A 23,564-nucleotide genomic window follows, 5' to 3' on the forward strand; every position below is an offset into this window, starting at 1 on the left:
CTGGGTGAGCCTGTGTGGTATTTGGGATCTCAGTGTTTAGGTTTGTTCCTTGAACCTGAACACAAGATCTTCAACCAAGACCATGAAGTTATAGGTTGAGAAAGAATTTTTGTGTGTTGGTAAACATACAGAAAAAGCCCATCTCCCTCATTTCTTAATTGGATTATCTTGCTGCTTAACCAGAGTTTCATGGGACCAGAGACATCTAGAGAGCAGCCAAGGACAGCTTCATGAGATACCCTTAACTCTGACTGGCCAACTCTTGCCCTAGGCTGTCTGAGTAGTTATTAGAGTAGTCATCTCCATCCTCCATCTCCTGACAGTTACCTTTAGACCGAAGTCTTAGTTTTCCTACTTCCCTTCATTTCTTATCCTAGTTTTGTTATTAAAACCAATTTGTATATACCCTCCTTGTTCTTCTCCTTTCCCAGACAAACATGGAACTCTTAACAAAAGAGAACTCATTAAGATACACCCCAGCAGCTTCTCCTGGTGGTTTCCCTCTTTTCCCCATTTCCCATTCTCTCCTTACCAAACCACCCTGGAGTTGTTTGTCACTAGTTTTGTTGTTCTGTTAGTTTGACCCACAGAGTATTTATCATTTAACCCACTTTGTTGAGGGACTAGTTAACCACCACCACCCCCAACATAACACACCTCATGTGACCCTCTCACCTTATCTCAGACAGGGGAGGGAGCAAGTGCTCCCACAGGGCTGCTAGGCAGGGTGGGGTGGGGGTGGGGAAGTGTCATGGCCCACTCCAGCATGCATGTCATAGGTTTGCCAACACTGAGCTAGGCAATGGGAGTTAAGTGCCCAGGGTCACACAGCCAAGAAGTGTCTGAGGCCAGATTTGAACCTAGGACCTCCCATCTCTAGGCCTGTTTCTCAATCCACTGAGCTACCCAGCTGTCCTCAACTTGATTTTATAAAAAGGAAACTAAATGACAAATGAAAAAAAGGAAATTCAAAACAATGAATAAAAGAAATTAATAAGAATGATTATTATATGCTAATAAAATGGACACTCTGAGTGAAATAGATGTATATTTACAAAAATATAAAATTCCCAGAATTTACAAAAATATAAAATTCCCTTAAATCTTACACCTTCACCATGTGCTCTGTGACCCAGTGACACTGGCCTCCTTGCTCCTTCTTAAACAAAATACTCAATCTCCAAACTCTGGACATTTGCACTGGCTTATCCACCATATCTGCAATATTCTCCCTCATTATCTCCTCTACCTTCTGGTTTCTCTAATTTCCCTCAAGTTCCATCTAACAACCCAACTCTAACGGAAGCCTTTCCCAACCCACTTAATTATAATACCTTCTCTCTTTTGATTAATTCAAATTTATCCTGGATGTCTAGCTTGTCTATACCTGGCTTTTTACAGGTTATCTCCCTCTTTAAGCTGTGAGCTTTTTGAAAACAGACTGTTTTTTCCCCTTTTTTTGATGTCAATAGCACTTAACACAATGCCTGGCACAAAGAAGACCCTTGTTAAATTTTACTGAATTACTGCAAACTACTTTGCAAAATTCATCTCATTTGATCCCCACAACAATCCTTTAATGTAGGAAACCAGTTCTATGGAAATATTTATAACTAAAGGGGAAAAAAACATTCACAAATCCCAGGCTCTGAACTTATAGTCTAGAATTAGGAAGATGATATTTTTGTAGCATTCTGCCCTGATCAGAACACACCTAAAGTATAATATGTGATTCTGAACATCACATTTTATAGGGGATGATAGATGGGAAAACATCCTGAAAAGGAAGGTGAAGGGTTATGAAGTCATGACAAAGGAGAATCAATCTAAGGAATTAGTGATGACCACAGTGAACTGAAGCAAACTTAGAAGAACTATGAAAGCTGTCCTCAAGTATCTGAAGGAAACTCTTGTGAAAATGAGATTAGATTTATTCTGCTTGGTCCCATGGAGCACTTAGAGGAACTAGGAGTGGAAGTCACAAAGAGAAAAATTTAGACTTGAGGTTAAGAAAAACTTTATAACATTTGTAGTAATCCAAAGCTAAAATGAGCTCAGTGGGGCTATAATGGACTCTCCCTCTTTGGAGGCTGTCAAGCAAAGGCTGAATGACCACTTGTTAGGTTTACTGTAGATGACGAATAGTTGGAACTAGATGGACAATGAGGATCCTTTCAACTCAGATCCTGGAATTTATTATTTCAATTCAGCCAATATTTAAGCACATAGAGTTATTACTCTGTGAGACAGAAATAAGTCAAGATGTCTCATTTACAGCAATAAGGAATTTGAGAAGGGGCAAGCTGTTGAAAGGGAAAGATTATGAACTAGTTTTTTAACCTTTCAGTATCTGATGTTGTTGGGATATCTTTACTGTTACCAAAAAGAATATGTTCTATTTTTCCCACTTAAACAACAAGACAAAATATTTTATAAGGAGAAAAATAGCTATCCAATATGGTATTAACACATCTAATACAACAAAAAGAAAAATAAATATCAATTATGTGACAAAATGAAATAAAACCCAAGTCCATAAAGTTATCAAAAATTTCACAAATTAGCATGTTAGCACTCTATTTTAAATTAAAAGTATATGTGATATATTAATTGTTACTATATAGTCAATGTGATCAATTATATATACATTTGTTAATTACATTAAATTATATCACTAAATTATCGAATGGTTACTAAAACTTTATAATCATAAAACCTTAGCAATAGAAGGGCACTGAAAGGTCATCTAGACCAAATTTCTACTGAGTGTAGGAATTTCCTCAACAATATTATGGATACGTGGTCAAAAATTCCTCATCTATGGAATTAGCTATGGAAAACTCATTACTTAACAATGTAGCCTATTTGATTTTCAGAAAACTCCATGTACAACTTAGTAAATAAGTCATTAAGATCTCCACATAGATGAATGTGTCTAAAAAAGAAGCATCAATGAAAACACACATACACACACACACACATACACACACACACACACACACACACACACACACACACACACACACACACACCACATTTGTAAAGATGTCAAGAGCTTTTATTATAACAGTGCAAGGTAGTATTCATCCATCACAAACCAACACCAAAATGTTGTCTTCTATAAAACAGCTTCAGAAATTTCAAACAAGAAAACTAAAATAAATATCAGTTGTAATAGCTCTTATACAACACTGTTAGGTATTTCAATTTCATATTACTCCAAACAAGTCAGAACATTCTCTAGCAGATGTGTGGCAAAAATTTTTGTCCAGTTTTGTCTTTTTGCCCACAAACACACTGGCACATGCCTTACAATGTAAAACTCTTTAGAATAGAACTTCATGACAGCAATACAGACTCGTGCTTATAACTCATCATCCAATTGTACCAAATACCATAAAATACAAAATGATATGAAATATAAACATCAATTTGTATTATAATTTTTATTTACAAAAATAGGGTGGGGGAGAAAAGGTTTACACCCCCATTTCCTTTCTGGGGGAGACAAGACATTTCCGTTATCTCATTTTTTTCCCAACAATTATTTTAAAACAATGTTTATGCTCTCTTGGAAACTGATATTTCCCTTTTAACTAGAAACCCACATTTAGGAAAGAAGGAACTGATAGGCTTAGAACAGTCAGGACATAAAATGGCTTTTCCTTGAAATGATTCTGGATTGTATGTAGAGCTGATGCTTCATCAACATTGTGATCCAAGCACTCCCAAAGTTCATGGACATAAACATCTGATCATATCACTATTTACAGCAACTTGTATCTTCTCTGGTTTCAAAGGACACTTCTTGACCTACAAGAGACTACCTGAATTACTTTTTCAAAAGGCAAACACTATGACATAACTCCAAAGACAGGATTGTGACGACAAATGCTAGGGCCGTATTCTTCATAGTCCTTCTTGGTATGACAAACTTGAAAGAATTCCGGCTAAGAAAAACAAAAATAAGTTAAAACTTTAGACATATGGCAAGAAATAAAGTGAATTACTAAATTAATTAGAAATCCATCAAACTATTAGTTCAATAACAAATTAATCATATTTTTCTTTTCCCATTATTAAAAAAGGTTTATTTATATACTTATAAATTTAGAGATTACATACATTTTATCACTTGAGCCTCACAATAAACCTGTATGAAACACAATGTCAAAATTATTTGCATTTTACAGATAAGGAAACTAAAGCTCAGAGAGGGAAAACTATTTGCCTGAAGTCACACAATTTAAGTGACAAAGCTGGAACTAGAATCCCGTTCTTATTTAGCAGCTTCACTACTTGATGGCTAAAAGGAATAGGAATGGAATCTATTCTTCTTGATGTTTGCAATTTTAAGTAAAAGAGATGACTCATAAAGTAAATGAAAATAACGTGAGATTTTTATCATTAATGAATTTTACCTGTTTCACTTTTTCCTAATTAGCAAGGATGTCAAAAGCTGACTAAGCTAAGATCATTAATAGTACAATTCATTTTTATGAAGTACAAAGTCAACTGTATAAATATACAACATGAACATTTTCAGCTGTATACTGACAAAATATATATAAGATCATAAAAGTTAACATAGAATTTTAAAAATATTTTTCAAATATACTTACCGTTGATGCAAGCATGGAGCCTCCGAACCATACAGCATAGCGCTGCATATGGTGTGTTATAACTTGAACTTCCACAGGCTTGGGCTAGAAAATAAAATGTTTTATATTTAGTTCAAGCCCTATCAATCATTTTTATTCCAATGCTCTATTGACACAAGCTACTTCAGTCTCAACAAAAAAGTCTGGTCCTTAGACTATGTTCCCTTTCCCTACTGAAGAACATAATTTTTCCCTTTATAAAATAATGTTTCTCACCCAAATCTGTTTTCAAAGTCTTCCTTCTCTCTAACATTGAATAAATCTAGAGGAACTAAGTATATCTTCCTTAGGGTTGTAAAATGAAGCTCTCTCTCCAAAACACCAACCAATTGAAAATGTAAAAAAATCAAATCGACTTCTAAATGAATTGAATGGGCTGTGTTAAAATCACAGAGAAGGTCATTGAGGACTATTTGCCCCCAAAGTGCCAGAAAAAAAATTAAATTCTAAATGGCATAATGGCCTCCCCATAAATATCAAGAGTTTTTAATTACTGGTGTATATTATAGGAAGAATATTGATAAGATGAGTACTATCTAGAGGAGGACAACCAGAATGGTTGAAGAGCATCAAGATCATGCCACAGAAAAGTAGTTAAGGAAAGGAAATGGAGATGTTTAGCCTAGAGGAGAGAATGCTTAATGAGGCTATGATAATTATCTTTAAATGTGTGAAAGGATAGCATTGGGAGGAGAGATTAGATTGGGTCTGTTTGGCCTCTGATGGAATTAGGAGAAATGGACAGAAGTTACAAAAAAAGTAGCTCAATATTAGAAATTAGGCTTTTGTAACAAGAAAAACTATCTAATTAGAGCTATCAAAAAATGGAATGGGCTGCCTTGGGACTTTGCCTGAGGTCTTCAAAGGAAGGCAAGATAAACATTGCTAGGATTTGCTAGAAAAAGAATTTTTGTTCAGGAGGGATTAAAGGGAATGGCCTCTGAAGTCCTTTACCTCCATGTATTCCTTCAGAAGAACAGTCCATCTAATCAAAATCTCAAAGACACTACATTGGTAAGAGCATAACTTTGAGAAACGCATAACTCCCTGATTATTCTAATTTAATGAGAGTATTTTTAAAGGATATTAAAGAACTGTATATTAAGGAATCTCCTTAGGAGACCAGTCATTATCACTACATAACTGCTCTCCTTCAATAAAAAAAGAGAATTGCCTTAAAACATGGGTCAGTGACAGCATAAAATTGTTGTTGCTACATTGCTTGGTATATCACTCTTAACTGCATATTTGGAATATGTTCAGACAACAAATCTCTGAATGCAATTTCACAGTGTGGGTAGGAAAATAATAAAAGATTTGTTTTTATTTCATGCTACTAAGCCAAAATTTTTCAGCTCTGTGTTATAAGGTAAGAACCTCTTCATTTCCAGTGCAGAGGCCACATTCTACTTATTACACATACAATTCTCATTTTGGACTACCTTTATCCTTCCACCACTGAGTTCCTCACTGAGTTTCAATCTTGCATCCACCACTCTTTTCAAATCTCTCTGTAGCCGACGTCCAAAGTCTCTGAACATTGTGGATCCTCCTGAAAGAACAACATTCTACAAGGCAAAAAGAAAAAAGCAGAAAATGTCTTTTAAAGTAGAATAAATATCTATTGGGACAAATAAAAATTGCTTTAAAATAGCATTATATGCTTCACTCAAAAAACATTAACAAAGAACCACTTCATTTACATAGCATACCTTAAAATTCTATAAAAGAATGTTCATTAAATCAAAGTTAATGTTACCAAATTAATTCAAACTAGTTTTATACCCCAAAAATATATATACTGTTTATTTTCTGAAGCAACAGGGGCAAAGTAGTTTATAGCCAGGAAGACAAATTCAAGTCTACCACTGACACATATTGGCTCTGTAACCATAGGCAAGTCACTTAACTTCTCAGTTAACTGTACAACTGGGCAATGCTCTAAAACTATAAATTGCAAATAAGCTGCCAACCTGCACTAACAGAATTTCCTCATCTGAGAATTCTTATGCCAATGAAATCATAGGTACATTCTCTAACTCCAATTTACTTGTAATACTTTCTGGCATTCAAATTTGATAAAAAACTGCAAACTGTTCTTCTGAGCCACATTACATATACTTTTAATATCTTTATACTATGAAACCAAAACAAACCATAGCAATAGGCATGCAAAACTTTGTAGTCAGTTAAAAAAATGCATGGCTAAATCTACTTTGGTACTTTATATGTTATATAACATAATCACTGAAAAATTCTTCTCCTACAGGAAGCAAGAATTATAATCCCCAAAATAATAACATTAAAGTTCAAATCAGATCTAGATAACGATCTTCTCCCAAAATCCTATGAGAGTATATCATGGAACTGATTTTCTGAGTTCTCCAGCATTTCTCATTTCATTACTTTTAAATTCACTATTCTCCTGAAACAGGAGTTGGCTAACACATTTTCTGTATATGAATAGCTAACAAACTAACTATGCTGCTAAGCATAGAAAAGTATAATATGTACAATGAGTTGCTCAGGTAGTGATGGAGTCTTATGAAAAATAAAAACAAAACAAAGCAATAAGTAGTAATCCTATATATTAAATAAAATTTAATGTAGAAAAGTTACTTGACCTCTCTCTTTTGTTGAACTATGTGCTTATCTTGAATATAGTTTTTCTTTAAGTAGAGATGAGTGCTGAAAAGTCTTTATTTTTAACATATCTTTGTGCCACTGCCTATGTGTGTGGTTTTTAAAAAGAATATTTATAAAAGGGAAGTACTGGCATTTGGGGGAGGGGGAGAAGCCTACAACTGTATGATAGCTCTTCAACTTAAAACCAAACCATCCATGGTCCAGGATTGTTCAAAGTTTTCATTAGCAGTTTTCATGAGTTTCCTGAGTGTTTACAATGTTTCATATTATAATGGAAATAAAACCAGTGACAGAATGCTTTTATGTCAAAACACAGAAAACAAGTGGAATTAATTTCTATTTGGTAATCAGTTTGAGGAAAAAAGAAATATGAAATGAACACATATGAAAACTTTAAAATGTTTTAGATATTTCAAAAAATGTCTATACTTTTATTTTCTCAAAAACAATTACTAGAGGAAGGTCAAAAACATTTTCAAATAAATCTATAAAGTAACGAATATATATTATTGGGGGATTAAGAGAGATTATTAGCACTTTAGTTTTTTTAAGTGACTTTTTTTGTTTTTACATCCTCTTTACTTTCGAAATATATCTTTCCTTTCTGCCCTTTCCAAAAAACAATCACTTGAAATAACGAATTTTAGATGGCAGATGAGGGTAGGGGGGTAAAGTTTAACAAAACTAGCCAACACTTCAACTTAATCTGATAGTACATGCAGTTTTCTACACTACTGGAAAGAAGAGAGGGAAGTACATTTTGGTCATTATAATTTCAAAATATTGTTTCCTTTTGTTATTTCTATTTATACTGTTATAGATGATAGAGATAAAAATAGAGATAGATATAGTGTGTTTTCACTTTACTTTGCATCAATTTATATGTCTTCCCATGCTTTTCCATATTATTTACATTCAAAGTATAATATTCCATTACTTATATGTACCACAATTTGTTAAATCATTCCCTAATCAATGGATAGTTACTTTTGTTAATTTTGGGGTATTTTGAATTTATGCTTATGTTTGACATTTGTAGTTAATATAACTAGCAGTGGGATCAACAGATCAAAGGATATGGACATTTTAGTCTTTCTTATTATAATTCCAAAACCAAATTCCAAAATGCATGGGCCATTTCATTGCTTTACCAACATAAATCAGTGTCTTTTCACAACCCTTTCAATGATGATGCTATAGATCCAACCTTCTAGTCTATATGGTCCTATGACAAGAAACTTTAGACAGAGTATAAAAGTTGGAACTAAGAATTCTTCCATAAGTATTTTATTCTAGTAGGTTGGCAACAATCAACTTGCCTTCCCAATTATCCCCCACCACCTCAAAGAGGGATGGTAAGAAAACTAAAGTTCTGGGAATCTTTGTTTAGAATAGCTCTAATTACCATTTCCTTTCAACTCTCAAAAGGAATATTTTCACAACATAATTGCTTTTGATAGGAAAATTAAATTAGTACATATCTACTCTTATAATAAAAAAGTACCTCACATTTTTATGACTTTGTAGTTACAAAGTACTTTATATACATCATTTGACCCTCATAATAATTATGTAAATAGAGAATAACTATCTCCATTCAATATATAAGGGAAGTAAGGTTCAGAGGGTTGGGTGATTGATTAGTAAAGGAAGGAGCTTATGTTTGAATCTTTCTGGTACCAAATCTGGTAGAGCTTATTCCATTGTAGCACAACTTATTAAATGGTACCTTACTAATTTGAAAGATTAAATGCACCTTAAAAGAGGTTATCCTTTTCTCATGGGAAAATTTAAGATGATATTAATCATTAAGAATATCCTGGGGAAACTAGATGTTAATATAATGAGATCGACTCTAGGCATGTTTAATTTTAGATACTCACAGTAAATATTAGTGAAGGTGCCTTACAAACAACAAAAAAATAATTGCCTGGAGAGAAGGGAGGTCAGGACTGAAGATTTATACATAAACTCTTTATTATGTAAAAAAAGGAAAAAAAACACTGTCTTTGGAAATAAAATGGACCTTTACATGAACTTCATTTCATTAATGAAGCAAAATGATGCCATATTCACAAAGCAGTCAGCTTCTTCACTAGTTGGGGAAAATAATGTCATTTGTCAAAGAAAAACTAAAGTTTTCAAATTTTAAAAAACTAGAAAACAAAAAGTGGGAAAGTGACAGTCAAAGTTCCTTCTAATATGGATAACACATTTTCAAACACCACAAATGTCCTTCAAAATATAAAATCTAAAACATTAGCAAAATAGATATTGGAATGTATATGAAACAGCTCTGAGGAGGTAGCTACATGATCAAATAGATAGAGAAACAGACCTAATCAGGAAGACCTGAGTTCAAATCTAGTCCTACACATTTGCTGTGTGACACTCAACTCACTTAACTTTTATCTCAGTTTCTTCATCCATAAAATGGGGATAATAATAGCACCTTTCTCCCAGGGCTGTTGCAAGAACAAAATGAGATATTTTTAAAGTGCTTTCCAAACCTTAAAACACCATGTAAAAAATGCTAGCTACTAGATGTAAATATAGAAGGTAGATATTGTTCGTAAGAGCTCACTAAGTAAATCTTGATGAAGTCTTGTTGCTTATTTACTATTATCCATTAATTCATGATAATGCTTTCAGAACTGGTACAATGAGACAGCTAATATGCAGCTGGCTAACATAAAAGTTTTTCCTGTTGAGGGCTGGATCAAATAAAACATTTAAATAAGCCTTAGATAAGTGTGACTATGTTCACATTGGGTCCTTAACACAATGCCCAAACAAAAGCAATTTGGTGTTCCTGAAAAGAACATACACAAGGGTCCTTGTGTATAACATCAAAAGAATCTAGAGAGAGAGGGGAGGGGAAAAGGAAAGAAGAAGGGAGGAAGAGAGACAGAGAACGCTAATCCTATGTGGAAACAATAACAAAATTCTTCACACAAATATAATTCTAAAAAAAAGCAGAAAAATGCCCATGAGTAGGCCAAGCCAATATGATAAAGTGACATTTCTAGCTAAATTAATTTACTTATTTCATACCATATCAACCAAATTACCAAAGAATTGTTTGGTAGAGCTAGGGAAAAAAACCCATTTCATCTGTAAGAACAAAAAATATCAAGAATATCAAGGAAATTAATGAAAAAATGTGAAGGAAGGCAGTCTAGTAATATCAGATTTTAAACAATATCACAAAGTAGAAATCATCAAAACAATCTGTTTCTGGCCAAGAAATATAGTGGTGAATCAGTGGAATTGATTGGGTACATAATACATAGCAGGGAATCACCATAGTAATCTAATGTTTGATAAACCCAAAGGTCCTAGCTTTGGGGGAAAGACCTTACCATCTGGCAAAAACTGGTGGGAAAACTGGAAAGCAGATTGGCAGAAACAGTGCACAGACCAACATCTCACACTGCATACCAAGAGAGGTAAAATGGGTAAATAATTCAGATATAAAGGGTAATATCATAAGTAAATTAAAGGAGCATGGAAAATTTACCTGTCCTGTCTATGAATTAGAAAAGAAATAGAAAGATTCACAGGAAGTAAAATGGAGAAACTGGATTACAGGAAATTAAAAATAGTTTGTACAAATAAAGGCAGAGCAGCCAAAATTAGAAGAAACTGGGATTGGGGGGAAGGTAATTTTTTAAAGCAATTTTCTCTGATAAAGGCCTCATTTCTCAAATATATAAGGAACTGAACCAAATTTATAAAAATAAGAGTAATTGTCCAATTGATAAATGATCAAAGGATATAAATGAGCAATTTTCAGAAGAAATCAAAGTTATCAATAGTCATATAAAAATTCTGTAAGTCATTATTGATTAGAAAAATGCACATTTAAACAACTCCAAGGTACCTCCTAACACCTAAAAGATTGATTCACATGACAAAAAAGAAAAACAAATGCTGGAGGGGATGTAGAAAAATGGGTACACTAAGGCAGTGTTGGTGGAGTTGAGAACTGATCTAACCACTCCAGAGAACAATTTGGTACTATGCCCAAGGGGTTGCAAAACTGTGTATACTCTTTAATCCAGCAATAGTACTACTAGGTCTATATCATAAAGAGATCAAAGAAAAGAGAAAAGGACCTGTGTGTTCAAAAATACTTATAGAAGCTCTTTTTATGAGGGCAAAGAACTGGAAATTGAGGTGATGTTTATCAACTGAAGAATGGTCAAACAAGTTTTATGCGATTATAATGGAGTACCATTATGCTATTTTAAAAAAATGATGCAGAGGATAGTTTCAAAAAAGCCTAGGAAGACTTAAAAGAACTGATACAAAGTAAAATGAGCAGACCCAGGAAAACACTTTACACACTAACATCAATATTGTAACAATAATGAATGGTCAAATGTGAAAGAATTAAGTGCTCTGATCAATAAAAGATCATTCCAAAGGATTCATGATGAAAAATGCCATACAATAAAAAGAGAGAATTAATGAACTCTGAATGAAGATTGAAGAATACATTTTTTTTTATTTTTTAAGCTTTTTTTTTTTTAAACCCTTGTACTTCGGTGTATTGTCTCATAGGTGGAAGAGTGGTAAGGGTGGGCAATGGGGGTCGAGTAACTTGCCCAGGGTCACACAGCTGGGAAGTGGCTGAGGCCGGGTTTGAACCTAGGACCTCCAGTCTCTAGGCCTGACTCTCACTCCACTGAGCTACCCAGCTGCCCCCAAGAATACTTTTTACTTTATTTTTCTTGTATTTTTTTTTGCAATATGGCTAATATGGAAATGTGTTTTGCTTACCTTCTAAATAGGCAAAGGAGGAGCAGAAAGAAAAAGATCATTTAGAACTCAAAAAAATTTTAATGAATGTTAAAAATAAATTTTAAATTGTTTGGAAAACACATAGTGACTTTTGAAGTCAGCAAACATCATTTGATTCATAACAGCATATGAATAAAAGAGCAGGAATTGCTAAAGTAGGGTCAAATATCTTCTATGTCTTGGACTATCAATAATTATAATAAGAATATACCCATTTTTAATTTTTAAGTGCCATTACTACATTAATACAATTTAGCAAACAAAAATTAGTAAATCAAGTTATTAATTATTAATATAAATTTTGTCTCATATGAAGTAGAAACTTATTTTAACATAAAAGTGCCACAACTTCAATTTTAAAAGATGTAATCAAAACCTATAAATCAGTTTTTGATAAATAATAGTCAACAAATAGCAACTATTACTAAATTTCACCAAAAAAAAAATAATATGTGAAGCTCCTGAGATAAGTAACAGTAGGGGTGATAAAAAGCTCATCAGGCCACAAGGAGATGAGAAACTTCTAAATCAAACTCAGGTTGGCATGGTTATAAACATTTTGGAGTAAACAATTCCCCCTAGCCTTAGTTCTGGCTCTAAGCATCTGGGAGAGAAAGAAAGGAAATGAAGTCTGAAGAAAGAGACATAGTTCCTTACTATGTAAGTTATCTAAAAATAACAGACTAGAGGTGAAGGTGGTGAGTGTATCATAATATAATGTAGAGTCATGCAGTATTTTTACTAAAGGAATTCATTCTATATCCAATGTAAAAAATTCTAGATGTTTCTAAAGAACCAATGTATCAAAAAATAAATGTATTTCTTCATTGTGGAAAAAATTTGTAATTCAGTTCATAGTAGAGAAGATAGATTAAAATGGTGAGAGTCTAGAAGCTGGGATCTTATATATGTGTTACACACACAGTGGATACTCAATAACTATTAATGGTAAGAACTTTGTGGTGGTTTTTACTTCCTCTATTTATAATAATAAGGCATTCATCAATATCTTTCTTTTGAATTCCTAATATATAATGTTTGCTAGAACCATAGATCTTAATTATTTGAATATGAACTATTATTTGAATAATAATTTAAGAAGAAAATTGCATATTGTGTCATTTATTGTATAATGGATATTTTATTATTTTGTGCATTTGAAAATATTAATTATTAGGTAAATAATAAATCTATTTCTTGGTCCTCAGTTTCTTCATATGTAACAATAAGACAGCTGGACTATATATCTAAGATCCATCTGGTTTTCAAATTCTATAGTTTATTCATTTGTTTTCTCTTTCTCTCTCTCTTCCCTGTTTCATCTAGATTTCTGCAGGGAAGGAAATAACCCACAGAGAGATATGGTATCTGGTCTGAAGACTATCTTAAGAAAATGTTTATTTATTTTTCTTTATAGAAATAGTTCAAGATTAAGCAGCATTAGATTATTTAAGTTCTGTGGATATAAATTCATCTTAAAAAGTAAAACTACTGCTTTACCTTGAAATACTATTAGTTCCTCTTATACTTGGGAGAAAGGACCTGGGGAAAATATATTTGCATTTAATTCCATATCTTTCTTTATGGTTATTTTGTATCCCAAGGAAGAATATATTTTAAGAGCCTTGAGTAAATAAGAAAAAACAGAAACAAAGAAAGCCTCCAAGAAAAAATTTTATAATTATTAAATAACTTTTCCAACAATCACTGGGTATCATAAAATATAATTTTAGGCACCATTCAAAATGTCTCTTCCATAATATATGTGGGTGACAGAATCTGTCTTCCTGAGGGACATTTAAATGGGGTGGGGGAAGAAGGGGAAAATTACAAATAAACAGGCAAAGTAGATTCTCCCTTTCATTTCTTCTTATACCTGGCTTCTCCTCCTATTGTTTAACCTATTCATCAAGAATATAGTTAATAAATTTTTGAGATGAAAAGCATTCTCTCAACCATGTCATTTTCTCATATGAAATCTGATTATATGATGGCAATAGCACTACTTGTCATATTAAAAAACTGTTTGAAGTTAGCACATTTGGGAACCTGTTAAGACTTTGTTGTAGCCACCTCATTTGTTTCTTGTATTTTAACACATCCAGAGTAGAATTCTGGCATAGAGAAATAAGACTGAAGCCTAAAGATTGATGTCCCTTTCTTCTATGTGAATTCAATTTTGGTTTGAATTTAGAAGAAAAAAAGAAAAATCAGAGAAGTTATCTTTTAAATTAGGGTGTTGGGAGTAGCAGGCAGTTTGAATGCCTTATCAATCAACTAAAAAGTATTCACTAACCATCTAGTACATTCTAAGTAACAGAGATGCAAAGATAAAAGTGAAGCAATCCCTATTCTCAAAGATTTTACATTTTAACATAGAAATAACATACATAAGGATAAGCTAAATGAATTTCATAAAAATACAAGGTAAAGAGGGAGGACACTAGCAGTTTGTGGAATCAGTTAGAGTTTTATATAACGGTATTTGAGCTGAATCTTGAGAAGAATGATTCCATGAGGTGGAGGTTAAGAGTGAAAGCATTCTAGGCATGGGAGATAACCTGTGCAAAACTATAGCCATACTAGATGAAGTGTCACATGTGAGAAGCAGAAATGATGCCAGTTTGGCTGGAATGGCAAGTGTGGACTTGGGCGTTTTGTATGATAAGACTAGAAAGACAGGTTGAGTTAAGGTAAATAGGGCTATAAAATTTAGAGAAGGTTATATTTTATAGTAGAGGCAATTTAAAGCCAATGTAGTTTACAGAGTAGGGAAAAGGTATGGACAAATCTACATTTAAGGAAAATTACTTTGGCAGTTATGTAAAGGATGAATTGGATTGGGAAAGGTTTGAGGCAATAAGAATAATCTATCTAAATTTATGTAAAATTGCAATTTTTATTTCATGTTTTTTATTTTGAATATGATTAGCAGTAGCAAGGGTCCAACCTTCCCAAGTAGCTTTTTCATTATTAAACTATTTAATATTTATCATATAATCAAAGAGTTGTGGTTGTGTATATTTGTAAAGAGGAGTAAGAAAAGGAGAGGAAGGAATAGAGGCAGAATTAGAAGGAGAGAGAGAGGGGAGGGAGGCGGAAGAAAGGAGAAAGAGAGACAGAGACAGACACACATAGACACAGAGACAGAGGGGATATCTGTTATTGGTGTATTAGTTTGCTTCTTAGTAAATTCCCAGGATCTGACCCCAAAAAGTTCAATGGCTTATTGGTCAGGAATGTTGGGTTTCATTTGAAGTGTCACAATTTTAAGAAGGTTACCAAGGAACTGTTTTATCCTGGGGAAAAAAAAAAAACAAAGAATAAGGGGAACAAGAATGCTGTCTCAAAATATTTGAAGGTCTGCATTTGGGAAAGCAATTAGAATTATTCTATATAGCTCCACAAGGTAGAAATAAAAACCAATAGATAGTAGAAGCTCTGATCATATTACTCAACTACTCAAAAACCATCAGTGGCTCCTAATTACTATAATGATAAATTGCAAAGCCATGTGGAAATCAAGATGATGGACAGTTACCTAATTAGAATATAGAATGAACTGAGCTGGCAGGAGCTGGCAGGTGCCAAAGGTAGTTGAGGCTCGGGTATAAAAGGAAGGATTTGAATTGAGAAGGAATCTCAATTTTGAGATTGGGTTTGATGAGGGAAGGCCTTAGATGAGCTTATTAAGCCAGCAATTTCATCAATCCCTGATCCTGAATCAACCCAATCCTGATATAACCCGAACCAGAATTAACCATCAAGAAGAAACAGCAACAGCTATCAGCAGAGTGATCTTGATTTAGGTTGTGGCCAGTCTGGCCCAACCAGACTGGCAACTGGCAAACCTGATTACCATCAATCCAGATATCATCATAACATCATTAGCCTTAGCTATTTAGGGACTTCCTGTTTCTCTTCTTCCCAGCCATTACCTGCTTCCCTTCCCTAAGCCTGTTAGCAATAAATCTTCAAACTTATCATAGACTAGGCTTCCTATATAATCCTAGGACTTAGTGATTACATCTTTGGGGTATTAGAAGGGAAGAGGTGAAGTATATCATTCATATCAAGGTTTAATTCGCAGTCAATCAAGGGTTATCCAATTAAAGCCAGAGAGTCGGTTAGACAAGTATCTATATAATTTTAACAGCAGATTCTTTGTCTGGCAGGCTACTCTGGAACACTGTTATATCTGAGGTTTGGGTCCAGCAGATTCTCCATATTTAGTAGCAGCTACTGCTGTGGGGGTCCTTTGGGATTCACTACTACAGCTTGAGTGTTTCATTTATATTCACTTTACCCAGATTCAGATCCTCATACCATCAGAATTATTATAACATTACCCATACCAAATTAAGCTGAAACTCTTTAGTTTCATATAAGATTCTCCAGTGTATGACTGATCACTTTTTTAGCCTTGCCCTACTACATTTATTTTCACGTACTTTACACTACAGTCCATCTGGAGTATTCATTAACCTCAAAATATAACCTGTGATTTTTAACTCCACTGAAATCTAATGTTCTTTTTACCACATTTGCTGTCTCCATACCATATTTATTCTCATTGCTATTTTTCTTTCCTGTAGGAAAGAGTTTTTAGTAAACAATAAGCCACAAAAGCATATGAAGCCTGTGAGCAAAATTATACAGGTTGTCCCAAAAGCTTTAGTGGAGTTTTAAGCTATTAAGATTTAAAACTTAAGCTATTAAAGCTGAAAACTGAACTAAGGTTCTTAATACATTCTGCATCCTTTTATCAAAATAACTCTTCCACCAACTGGGTTTCATAAAATAATAATTTTAGGGAATATTCAAAATGCCCCCAATCATATATTTAGGAGACAAAACCCATTTTCCGGCAAGCTAATAAATAGGCAAAATGGCTTCTCCTCTTCTTTTTTGTACTCTTTCTTATATAATCCATTTCTTCTATAATATTGCCTAGTGTTTAATCTACTTGACCTAAGCTTGATATGACGTTCCTTTAAGGGGTGCTTTCATTATTGGTTTATTTCAGGAATTCTAATCTCCATCAAAACACTTGTAAACACCTTAAAAGCATAATTTCATCACCCTGTTTGAAAAGGCATAACCAAGATCAATGGCAAACAGCTCACACTTTTGCTTTTTTGTGTTTTAATATTTTGTCTATAAAGACTGTTCTGGAATTTCAAGAAAATCAATAGCAGTTTCAAAGATTATTTCTATTAAACAATTTATAAACTAGCTTTCATAAAACAAAACAGATGAGGAATAGCCATTGTTCAGAAGATACAATGCATGCAGATAGCTCAGAGATAGGGTGATATTAAATGTGTAACTTGATCCAACTTCAATAGGATAAGAGCACAGAGAGTTCACAGGACCATAGATTTAGAAGTTAGAGAAAGGAGGGGATTTTGAAAGCCACAAATCCAACTTCCTCATTTTACAAATGAAGAAACTGAAGTTCACCAAAGAGAAATAGCTCACCTAGTGTCAGACAGGTTGTAACTGGTGAACCAGGCCTTCTGATTCCACCTCTAGCTTTCTTTCCACTATATCATATTAACCCTCCAGAATGAACCAAGAGATGCAAAGCTGCATGAATTAGTTCTAGTGACAACAGTGATATTTCATACACTGAAATTTGTTGTTATTAAATGTAAGGTTACCATCTTTCCCTATAGCAGCGTTGGAGAAGTATTGGCATGCGTGCTGGGCCAACACAAAGGAAGCTGCTCCATTCTCCCTCTTCCCAGCAACAGGGGCCATTTTTTGCATGCCCCATTTCTCTGTTCAGTTGCCCAAAGCAAGCATTTCCTCCCTCCACTTTCTGGGGTTAATGCGGGAGGCTCACAGGCAGCTTGAAGTTGCAGTTTGGACACATCAACTCAAAAATATTTGCCAACATTGCCCTATGGCAGGTACAGTGGCCACAACTTGGTTAAGCCATCTCAGGAGAAAGACTAAAACCAAGTTGAAGGTAAATGATGAGTTAAGGGAATGTCTATTCCAAACATATGACAACAACCCCTGCCAGAATAGGTAGATATGAAGTTTTCATTCCAATAGCTTTGAAGGCAGCTGAAGCAGATGCTTAGGGCTTTGTCAGACAACAAAGATCCCACAGTCATCCCTGCATCCTGGGCCACCACCAGTTGTTGTGACTTTAGTCTTGCCACTGGACTTCAGTGACTGGAAGAAAGAGTACAGCTGATCATTTTGTATAGCTCTGCCTCACTTAAACCCAATTCATGAATAAGTCAAAACATTACCCTGTGATGTCATTAGTCTTCTTCAAAATAAAGGATGCATAGTACCAAGATGGTGGAGTAGAAGCAGGGAAGTTCAAAAGCACAAGGAGAATCCCTTCCAGCCAATCTTAAAATAATGCCACAAAATGACAACAGGAGTGAAAGAATCAACAACGAGACAGATTAAAGTAGCTTTCATGCAGAGAACAACTTGAAAGATAGGCAGAGAGTGTCTGGGGCACTGGGGTGAGAAGGGAGCACAGCCAGCAGTAGGCTACACAGCAAAGTAGAGGAAGCAAGGCAATAGCAAGCACTCCCCACCCCACATCTATTGTTCCAGGTTCTGAACCTGGGCCCAAGTCAACATCCATACTCTGAGATCCTGCTTGAGACAACAGCTGTCCAACCCAAAGCAGACCCCTTAAAGTTCTAAGCAAACCTGCAGTGAGGTCTGGAATCCCAGCCTGGGGCACTCTATGCTGTTCTGTCTGATCTGTGTGGGCCCAGAGCAATGTCAAGAGTCCCAGCCTGAGCTTGTGGTGAGGACCTGAATTCCAGTTTGGGAAAATCAATAGACTCAGTGCTAGGTCCCTGATCCCCAACACGGGAAGCCCTTCCCAAAGCTCAAGGCAGAGCCCCAGGGCAGGCAGGCAGTCTGCTATGTGTAGTATGCCTTACCTGATCCAAGTCCAGAGTGAAACCAAAAGCTTAAGGCTAAAATTTGGGCCATCAGCTGTGACAATTAGATTAAGTCTACACTGCCCATTTTCAGATTTAATCACCAAAGGTGAGAACACCTTCCAATTCTGGGAGGCCCTAACCCACGTGTGCTATCAGAATCAACCAACCGCCCCTCACACTTTCTATGAGAAAGTGTCTATTGTGATTGGACACGAAGGCTAGGGGAAGGCACTGGAACTAATGCATACTTGACCCCTTTAAAAGAGGATGATGAGTGAGTGAGAGGTCTTCTGTTTTGGTGAAGGGGACCTGAGGGAGCTTTGCTGGTTCGTGACTGAGACTGTTCCACGTGGTGAATTTAAAGACTGAATCTTCCTGAACTTCTATTCAGAAACTTCCTTTTATAGACTCTGTGAATGAAGTTTGCTCCACTCAACCTCGGGGCCTCAGGCCCTTTAACCCTCAGCTGAGGGTTAAGACCTACCTGGATTAATTAGTGAGATAGATTCTTATTTTCTTCCTCTCTCTCTCTTCTCTCATGTAAATAAACTTCCATACAAGTCAATTTTGACTTGAGATTATTCTTAATTGAGGATTGATAATAGTTCAATCCTCTGGCGACCACCTTTTAATATATTGAACCCATAAAACCCCTTTTTCCCCCTTACACAGCAGTCTCAGGGGGTGATTGAATGTACAATGAAAGGTAGCTATCAGAACTCCCAGCCTACAGGCCATCACAGTACCTTGGAAGAACTGAAACTTGAAGAAACCCAAATATAAGGCTAAGGAAAGTACTGAAGTTTATGAGAGTAAATAAAATAAAAGCAAAAGTCAAGAAAAAGGCTAGGAAAATGAGCAAACATGAAAAAAAAAAAAAGAAAAAAACCTAACCACAGAAAAATTTTATGATGACAAAGAGCTAGACATAGACACAGAAGGGAACAGTGAAAACTAAGCAAACACAAGCAAAGCTTCAGACAAAATAAAGGGTGAACAACAACACATCCTACAAAGTGCTGGCACTAATAATCCTGTCTCTCATTTTCATTTCTGTCAGAAGAGCTGGACAAATGAAGAGGTACTCATGATTTCATTACTAATCATACAGAATGCAATCCTGCCTTTGATCACTCAGTCCTGAATGCCTTTTTTAGGGAAGAAAAATTTTTTCAGTCAAATATTTCCTTTAAGACTTGGGTCAAAACCAACTTTATCATGAAGATTTCCTAGATACACTGGTCTTTTCCAGTTCTTAAGTCCTACAAAATCTAAAATCTTCACTGAGACACTGAATTGTGTCATATTCAAACTCTGGGAGTTGAGAGTCACACTTTGATTGACAGGTGAAGACAGTTGGAAATCAGAATGTTCCCAGAGGCCATGAGGACAGGAGGAAAGGCAGTTGGGCAGAGAGGGTATAAATAACCTGGCAGCCCCTGACAGGGATTCCCTTGGACCCCTTTGTCTTTTAGGACCTTGACTTTGCTTTGGCTGAGCCTTGCCTAAAATCTTGCCTTAGACATTTGATCTTGAACATTGATTGACCCTTGGATCCTCTGATTCTCTCTGAATCCCCTAGATATTTAGGAACATTGAAATGGTGGTTAAAACGAATGTTGCTCTAGCTAGACCCATTTTCCTTTTGTTGTTTCAATTTCCTTTCCCCTTTTTGCTAGGTTCTTTAGTCTGGCTAAGCCAAAAACTGTTATAAAAGAATAGGGAGTAACCTGGATACTACCACTATTAGGCTGGGTTTTAGTAGAAGTAATCTGAGATATTAATCTGAGGAGGCTTTGGTTTGGTTCCCTAATGGCTGGTGCAGGGACACCCAAGTCCTGCCACCCAGCTGGATGTTATAATAACTGCCCTTCTTTATAACAGTGCCCAGGCAGGATCCCTAAATGTCAATGGATGGGTAACCCTTTCAGGTCCCACCTGGGGTTGATTGATTATTGGTATTGGGCTCTATAAGCCTTGTATAAAGTTCATCTGACTGCGTTGCTCCCTCCCCAGAGTGGTGATGGAATAACTACTCCAGGAAGGTACTTAATAATTGTATCTATGTTGTTTAACAAGGGAAAGGAATGATCAGGAAAGGATTGGGGAATAGGTGACCCTATCACTAAATCTATGACAATAATCCCTCAGGACTGTAGGCTATTCAGTAATGCTGAGCTTGTTCTTCACTTCCTCTGACTCAGCCTGGCCACAGCCAAACCAAAGTAAGCAAACTGTTGGATGACACAAACATTGATGATTTCTCTCAGCTTCTTACTGCTCATTGTTTGCCAGTTCTACAGCCTTCAGGAAATGCCATCCTTTACCACCCTCTTCTTCTTCTCCTACCCACTTCCCAGATCCCCCCGGGCCCCGGGATACCTAAATATCTAGAGATGGTTTAGGTGCCTAAATATCTAGGGGATTCAGAGAGAATCAGAGGATCCACAGGTCAATCAATGTTCAAGATCAAATGTCCAAGGCAAGAGTTTAGGCAAGGCTCAGCCAAAGCAAAGTCAAGGTCCCAAAAGACAAAGGGATCCAAGGGAATCCCTATCAGGGCTGCCAGAGTATTTATACCCTCTCTGCCCAACTGTCTTTCCTCCTGTCCTCATGGCCTCTGGGAACATTCTGATGTCCAACTGTCTTCACCTGTCAACCAAGGTGTGACTCTCAACTCCCAGAGTTTGAATATGACAATTATGAATCAATAACAACAACAACAAGAAAGCAAAAGATTCACTGAAAATTGAATTAATTCTAAAGAGTGCTAGATTTGTAATCAGAAGACCTAGGTTCAAATACTAGCTCAAATACTAGCTCCATCACTTACTATATAGATGATCTTGAGCAAATCACTTAGCCTCTCTGTGCCTGGGTTTCTTCATCTGTAAAATAAAATTGAACCATGTGGGGTAGGGGTGGGGGGGAGGGGGAGTCTGCAAAGCCAAGGACTTCATGGAATAAAGCTCTGGAGGAAATAGACCCTCAGTAAAAGCCATAGCTCAGCTGAAGTTTAGCACATATTGTGGCCTCAAGTTCTTTCTCCTACAAAATCACTGATGCAAGCATTCTCTGGGAATCTGGGTTAGGTGGTTACATATTGACATATTGATTTATCAGTCTATAGAAAACTCTGTCTAGATTCGATAAAGTAAACCAAATCCTTTGTACCAAACTTGTAAATCATTTACCTTCATTGTGTAAATGGAAACTTGTGCAAAATCCCCAGCCTGTTTTACCCCCATATAAAAGTAGATGTCACCTTCAATAAAGTGCTTCTGGTTGCTATCAGTGCCTTAAGCCCTCCTGACACTCAACTGTGTCTGTGTCATTTTCCTTGCCACCTTTTGGGGACCCTAACTGAGCATGTCATAGACTTGACAGAACTAGATAACCTTTAAAGTTCCTTCTACTTCTAAACCAAAGATTTAAATCATTTTACTAAGCAGAAAAAGGATTCCTATCCTAACCGACTTGGGCCTCACCCTACTCAAATCAGTCAGTCTTCCACTTTTAAACAAGAAACAAATTTACTTCATAAGACCACTGAACTCAATTTAAAACAATATAGTAGGGGGCAGCTGGGTAGCTCAGTGGATTGAGAGTCGGGCCTAGAGACAGGAGGTCCTAGGTTCAAATCTGGCCTCAGACACTTCCCAGTGTGTGACCCTGGACAAGTCACTTGACCCTCATTGCCCACCCTTACCACTCTTCCACTTAGGAGCCAATACACAGAAGTTAAGGGTTTAAAAAAAATTAAAAAAAAAACAATATAGTAGAGCATCCTTTAAATGGAACCCCCAAAACTGATTTTTTTTCATAATGAAACTATAAGATACTGAAAAATGGGATATAACTGTTCTGCTTCTTTTCTGTCCCTCTCTACAACTTTAACTGAAAATTTTCAAATATAAAGAAGACAAAATTCCTTTATTTCTAAGTTTGAAAACTCTCAGAACATAACATGAAAAAATCAGGGTGGGGGTGAGGGGAGGGCAGGGAATCTAAATGTACTTTATTCTAAAATTAATTACAGCAGTGAGTTAAGTAATTTTCCATCACACAAAATCTGTACAATCAGTAAAATTTTCAGGTCATACTACTAAATTTCCTCAGCAGTCTTATTAAAAAATTATTTTTAATATTCAGTCTTAATCCATCCCTCTAATAACATCAGAATTCAAAGAACTATTTAACCAATAAAGCATTTTGCCAGAAAGCACTTATTTAACAAGTTATCAAGTTATATAATTAGAAATTCATCCAATTTATTTTTTAAAAGACATTAAAGCCACTCTCATTTGTCACATCAAGTTAAAACTACATATGTACAGACCCTGAAAAGATTCCTTACTTTAATCAAAAGAATATCAAAAAGTAAGCAAACACTTAAACTGAAATATTATACTACTCAAAAACATGAAGTTTATATAAACTATAAAATGAAATTTTAAAAAACAATATATGTAAAAGTGCTTTAAAATTATAAAGAATTCAATAAATGTAAAGCAGTATTATTGCT

At 35.3% G+C, this 23,564-nt stretch overlaps 1 protein-coding gene across 1 annotated transcript in view; it reads right to left on the minus strand.

Moving 5' to 3' along the window:
- Positions 1-3,431: 3,431 nt before the first annotated feature.
- ACTR3B (actin related protein 3B) overlaps positions 3,432-23,564 on the minus strand; it is a 59,156-nt gene continuing 39,023 nt past the window's right edge. Inside the window, exons 7-9 of the mRNA XM_044677655.1 lie at positions 6,104-6,229; positions 4,623-4,706; positions 3,432-3,950 (exon numbers count right to left, since the gene is read on the minus strand). Coding sequence (XP_044533590.1) covers positions 3,855-3,950; positions 4,623-4,706; positions 6,104-6,229 — 306 coding nt within the window. The 3' untranslated portion in view covers positions 3,432-3,854. The remainder of the gene's footprint in view (positions 3,951-4,622; positions 4,707-6,103; positions 6,230-23,564) is intronic.

Source organism: Gracilinanus agilis, chromosome 5, assembly GCF_016433145.1.
Source record: "Gracilinanus agilis isolate LMUSP501 chromosome 5, AgileGrace, whole genome shotgun sequence".
NCBI lineage: Eukaryota > Metazoa > Chordata > Mammalia > Didelphimorphia > Didelphidae > Gracilinanus > Gracilinanus agilis.